Source organism: Centruroides sculpturatus, unplaced genomic scaffold, assembly GCF_000671375.1.
Source record: "Centruroides sculpturatus isolate CEXI.00-Female unplaced genomic scaffold, Cexi_2.0 scaffold821, whole genome shotgun sequence".
Lineage (NCBI taxonomy): Eukaryota > Metazoa > Arthropoda > Arachnida > Scorpiones > Buthidae > Centruroides > Centruroides sculpturatus.
In genome coordinates this window covers 153,665-160,163 of record NW_019384950.1, presented here as the reverse complement: position 1 = coordinate 160,163, position 6,499 = coordinate 153,665, and the positions used below count along the sequence as shown (strand labels likewise).

Below are 6,499 nucleotides of genomic sequence, written 5' to 3'. Positions count from 1 at the left end.
TTCCCATCGTTTTCTGGCAATGGAAGTTGAAACATAACCTCGATTGTCTAAAATGGTCGGAAAAGATTACATTTTTCATCTTTTCTTTGCGATATTTTAAAAAGTAAGGGCGTGGAATTAAGCTATTTTTTCCATTATTCAATGCTACGATGGCATTTTTTTTAAAATAATTAAAACGTTAAGCTTATTTTTTTATTTGCATTTTACTATATTAAGTTTTTTTAACACCGTTTTCCTTAAGTGAATGATGGAAGCTTGATTTACCAATTTGCATAAACATCTGCCGGGAAATATATTCGTTTAATTAATTATATTCGTGATTTTCTTTATTTCAGTTCACAAGAATGATTTTTTTTCTTATTTCATGTGATAATTACTGTTGATTTTAATATATTTATAAACAATTGCATGTTATCTGTTCGATTTAAATTTAATTTAGTGTGGATTTATCAGTTTTTTATCAATAAATGGTTACATTTTTAACTACAATTTTTACAAAATTTTCATTGTAGGATGAGTAGAATTGGTTTTAGCTCAATATTAATGTATTTATATATGTACAATTGACCGAAAAGTAGCACGTTTAATGAAATAATTGTTGGTGTTCGGTAAGATGTAAATTCTGAATGAGGGGTTTCCAACCCCGAATCTAGAGTTGTATCTATGTTTGCCTCCGAAGGTTGGTTTTTACAGTGTATCGGCCGGTATACTGCCAAATCTTCGTGTTGGTGCGAGTGATGGCCGGCACCTCGGCACTGGCGTGGCGTGAGCTTCGCATCCTCTAAAACTATATAACGTCGAGTACTCGGCGAACGGTTGGGTGGGCTACCAAAAGTCGGCTTGGTCGCAAGCTAAATGGTTAAATGCGATGGTCTTAATGGAGCAGTGCGACTTGTGATTGTGTGCGAACTGATTATGGGGGATGTATCTCGAAGGGTCGTGTATAGAGTTATGGTTCCTTTGACTTTTTTGCTCCTGTGGGTGTGGTCTATTGCTCTGATAAGATCCCGTCTCATTCAGAGATTGACTGTCAAGATTTTTGTTATTACAAATTTACTATAGTTTTTTCCCTTTTTTTTGAATATCAGTAAATAATTACATTTAAATTTAATTAAATACTGTATTGTTGAGTTTATTTTAACAAACATGGTACAAAATTAAATATTTAGCTGTTCCTAATGTTGATAATTTATTATTCAAGAATTGAATGATTATGATTGAGTTTCATGTAAAAGTGAGTTAATTTATCCTAAATTAATTTTCCGGTATTAAAAAAATTTGTATTGAATTTAGCACACATTAAAGTTTTAGAGTATTCGGAATAAAACACTTTTTTTTATTCTACTTAAAATGCAGCTGTGATTTGCAAACTGCTGCAATATATCTTTGGATAGTTCAGTGATTCATATTTCAAATGTTAAGAATTTGACTTTTGGTTCTATTGCAATTTTAGTTCATGTGTGTTTTCCTTTCAGTTACTAAGTAAAATTCTGTTCTAAAATTAGTTTACCACTCTGCTTCATTAATTATTTTTTTAAAAATTAATTTCTAGAAAACAGCTTTATTTTAATATCAGTTCCTGATATTTTTTTTAAAAAAACCATATTTTTCTGTAATTTAACATTATAAAGTATTTGTTAATATAAATTAAAAAATAACTAAAGTATCAATCAAATTGAATTAAATTTTCATTCTTTTGAACTTTTATTTGTGATTTGATGTATATCTTATAAGTGACCTCTTGGTGTTTAATATTGATTTAATGAAGACTATTTGTTTGATCATTGTCAATTTCAAATAGCAATAATTCTCTTGAAGATTTGTATGGAAGTTGATGTTAGGTATGATAATGAATTTTTTGTCTATAACATTTAATTTATTGATAAATGCAATAAATCTAAGCCAAAATCAATTTCTGAAAACCTATAAATTGAAGGATTGATTAATTTTCAGTCCCTATTTAAGACTAATTTAATTAATTGAAATTTTGTGTGAAGGTACTGTTATGCTATTACCTTGAATAAAGATTAATATAATAATTAAAGTTTGATAATTAATTAAATTAGTTTTAATATAATCCAAAAAAATAATTTGATGATTTAAAATTATGTTTGTGGGCATACTAACCTGGGAAACAGGCAACTGCCCTTCTAAATTTAGACATAGCAAGAACAAATAAAATCAGAGAAAGTAAAAAAATTTACAAGTTATCAATAATGGCAAATTTAAAATTGGTTTTTGTACAGAGTTTTGGACAACCCCTCAGCCCCTTTAACTAAAGTGTCACCATATGTCCATGCCTATGTTTGGCAGTTAATTTACTTGAATAATAGAAATATGTTTTTTCTTAATGTATTTTTGATTACACTATAAAATAAACTTAGTCTTCTCATAAAATATTTATTTTTAAAAATAAAATTGGATACTTTTTCAAGAATTATTGTAAATCAATTTTAATTTTAGCATAATTTATAATTAAATAATTAACAATATACTTTTTAGTATTTATTTTTATTTTTTATTTAATAGCACAAGGAAAACCCTGTATGTATGGACATATTGCAACAGAAGAAAACATTACAATCATCAGTATCAATTCCAGTACAAAATATATTATTATTAATTAAAGTACAGTGCATAATAATTAGCCTGTCAAAAGAAAAAAAGAGTAATACAATATTAATACCAATAACAAACAAAACCAGCAACAATAATAAATGTATCCACAAAAGAAATAAAAATACACACAAAAATGGCAGCAAATAGTCGACACAAACAAAAATTCTATAAAATAATATAGAAAAAAAAATTAAACAATTACCTGAAAAAAATTAAATTATTAATTATAATACACCCAAAGCACTAACCATAAATGCTGCCAACTGTCAAGCACTAAATCATCCACTAATATACTAGATTCACACCTCCTGGTGATTAAACTAATGAAAAAAAAAAATATCTTAGACTAAAGAAATTAGATTACTTTAGCCATTTATCTTATTAACAAAACTAAAATACAATCATATTTATTACAATCTTGTAACAATTGCTCATATGATTGAACTGATAACTAATCTCCACCAAAATACTTGTCTGACAGCCTTACATTCAGTTACTACATGAAAAGCATCAAAATTAACACGAGTGCAACAGAATTCACAATAATCCAAACATGAAACCATTATTCTTCTAAATATATTACATCTCACATATAACGCTGATTGTATAATACAAAACGGTCCTTCTGTATTCAATAGGTTACTGATCCCCATTCATTAAAAATATCCAAATGCTACTTATTATATTTATAGTTAGCAGCTCTATCTTTAAATTCATTTAAATAATTATATGCCAATCTCATTAAAATATCAGAGACTTCAGTTTCATTTAACATTATAGGATCATTTCGATAGCCAAAATTTTGCAACAAGAACACGATTCAATCTCCCCACGCTACTTTTTGAGAGATTAAATATAATTTAGCGGATCTTGGTAAGTTTACTGACTGACTGTTTGCGTAACCACCTTAAATTAGTTTTTATTATATTAAAATAAAGAGGGACCCTTTGAAACTCCAAATATATAATATACGATGGAATCCATCTTTTTAAAGAATATAAACGTTTAATAAAATTAATTTGTAAATTATCATCTTTCTCTCTCCATTCAAAGCCCCAAGTCTTGGACCCATATAACAGTATTGACTGAATAAATGACTCAAATAATTTTAATTTATCTTTCCAGCATAACAATCTACCAATATACTTTTTAGTAATTAAAAATCAAATTAAATTTTTTTAATATTAAACAAATTGAATGTTTTCACTGTATATTATTGTGTGTACTAACTCAAAAAAGTATTGCAAGGAAATAATTAAAAATAATCTATAGAATGTATATGATGCATATAATTTAATTATAATTAACTGATGAGATATCCATCTATGTATTGTTGACTTTATATTCATTAGGAGAAATTTAATATATGATAATTTTTAATTAGGTAAATTTCATTAATTAATTAGTAAAACTTTTGATAATTAGGCAATAGTTTGATTGATTTGGTGTCAAGTCTGAAATTTTTTATTTTGTTTAGAATTAAAAATAAAATATTAGTTATAAATCAATTTTATGAATGAATTCATAATTGGAATTAAAAAATACAAGAAAGTTTCAGGATTTTATTAAAGTTTAATTTTCTAATTACCAAACAATGTAATTTCAGAAAAGAAATATGTTAAATAATTTAAAAATTCTTATTTCTATAAGTTGAATTAAATTGTTATAAAATTATCTTTAAGTTAAATGTTATCATTTATTTATTTAAATTTTTTTCTCTTGTAGATATTAGCAATTATGGCTTCTAAACAACTTGTATTGCGATGCAAAACAAAAGATGGACAGTACACATTGGATACATTGACTGGTGATAACACAGTTGAAGATTTAAAAGGACATTTGTTCAGTATAACTGGTACTGATCCAATTGCTATTAAAGTCCTGGCAGGTTTTCCTCCCAAACCTCTTGATTTATCAAATGATAATAAAAAATTAGAAGGTCTACCTCTATATTCTGGTGAAACATTAATTGTAGAAGAAAATGCAAAACAAGTTTTGCATCAAAAAGCCGACGTTGTTTCTCCTCTGTGTGTTGAACAGATGAACAGTAGTGCTCCAGGAATACTCATGAGACGTACAGTACCAGCAAATAATTCGTGTTTATTCACTAGTGTTTATTTTTCGTTATCTAATGGAGAATATGATATTTCTGCTGGCTTTTCTCTAAGACAAATAATTGCAGAGACAGTAGCTGCTGATCCTGAAACATATAATGAAGCATTTCTAGGAAAACCTAATAAAGAATATTGTGCATGGATTCTTAATGAAAATCATTGGGGTGGTGCAATAGAACTTTCTATTCTCAGTAAATATTACGGTGTAGAAATTGTGGCAGTAGATACACAAAACATTCGTCTGAATCGTTTTGGGGAGGATTTGAATTACGATCAGCGTATTTTATTAATTTATGATGGGATACATTATGATCCCTTAATGCTGGAAACGTTAGGATCCCCACAACAGATTCAGACATTATTTCAAACTTCAGATGAAACTATTTTACAGATGGCTCTAGAAATTGCACGAGAAGCTAAATCAAGTCGACAGTTTACTGACGTTCATAATTTTTCATTGCGTTGTTTAGTATGTAATGTAGGACTAAAAGGACAGATAGAAGCTCAGCATCATGCTAAAGAAACAGGACATACTAATTTTGGAGAAATATAACATAGATCTTGGTTGCTTGCTGTTCTCTTTACTATATGTATTTTCTTAGCATAAGGTTGCCATTGAGAACAAATCACAACAGGAACAATTTAGCGGAAAAAGGTCGGTTTATTGAAAAGAAAGGATATGCATTTTGGGCTTAACCTGTCGTGCGTTGTTCCCAAAAATATTCGTGTTGACCTCATTGACCTGTGTGAGCGATCCCAAATATTTTCGTGTTTACATCGGAATGTTTTTGATACTAGATGTCGCTATGCGTCACAATTTTTATATTAAAACAAACTTTTAAAATATAATTTATTTTGTTTCTATATATTTATTTTGTTTGTGCAACATAAAAAAATAATTTTTAACGACACAGTAAACACGATTATTATTTTAAAAAAAAATGTTTTTAGGCTTAACATTGACGAAAATTCAACATAATGTCACAAATTTCAGATAAAAATTTCAACATCGAATAGGTTAATGCCCCTCTTCAGTCCTATTATAACAGATTTATCAGCAAAAGTTATTACAGTTACAGATTTACTGATTGTATTGAAATATTTAGGACATGCATACAAAGGTTTATACAATAAAACATAATTACCTGAGATCATAGTGACAGTTAGGACAACACGACTCGTGAGAAGACATAGTTGAAAAAATGGGAAAGTGGAGCTAAAATTCTTTTAGCTCCACTTTCAGTATCAGTAAATCTATGTTATCAGTAAATCTGTAACTGTAATAATTTTTGCTGATGAATCTGTTATAATAGGACTGAAGAGGGGCATTTAGCCTGAAATGCATATCCTTTCCTATCAATAAACCGACTTTTTTCCACTAAGTGTTCCTGTGTGATTTGTACTCAATGGCAACCTTATACTAAGAAAATACAAATATAACATAGTTTTTGCATATTTATACATAATTTAAGTTTTAATCTATCAATATATTTAAATATGTGGTTTTCTTGTAGACAGAATTAAAACTCAATTTTAATTGTACTTTTAGAAAATTAATTCATTTTCAAATTATTCTGATTGTCTTATTTTGTATCTTGAGAAACTGTGATAATATAGAATTTTAATTTAAAATATGCATGTTTTTGAACATTTACCCATCAAAATATGTAATTTGTTTCAATTCTGACAAAGAGAAGAATGAAATTTTGCTTTTATAATATACTAGCAGGTAAGCCCAGCATTGCCCGGGTATAAATTATCATGAA

General features: G+C 27.8%; 1 protein-coding gene across 2 annotated transcripts; it reads left to right on the top strand.

Moving 5' to 3' along the window:
- The first annotated feature begins 5 nt into the window (after window positions 1-5).
- Window positions 6-5,569, top strand: LOC111632262 (ubiquitin thioesterase OTU1-like). Of its 2 annotated transcripts, none has more exons than XM_023376655.1 (2): window positions 6-103; window positions 4,345-5,569. In XM_023376655.1, exon 2 carries the CDS (start codon window positions 4,357-4,359, stop codon window positions 5,284-5,286), a length of 930 nt encoding a protein of 309 aa, XP_023232423.1. In that variant the 5' UTR covers window positions 6-103; window positions 4,345-4,356; the 3' UTR covers window positions 5,287-5,569. The 2 variants fall into 2 exon arrangements, with proteins under 2 accessions (XP_023232423.1, XP_023232424.1); XM_023376656.1 differs by lacking the exon at window positions 6-103 and adding an exon at window positions 1,767-1,841.
- The last annotated feature ends 930 nt before the right edge of the window (window positions 5,570-6,499 follow it).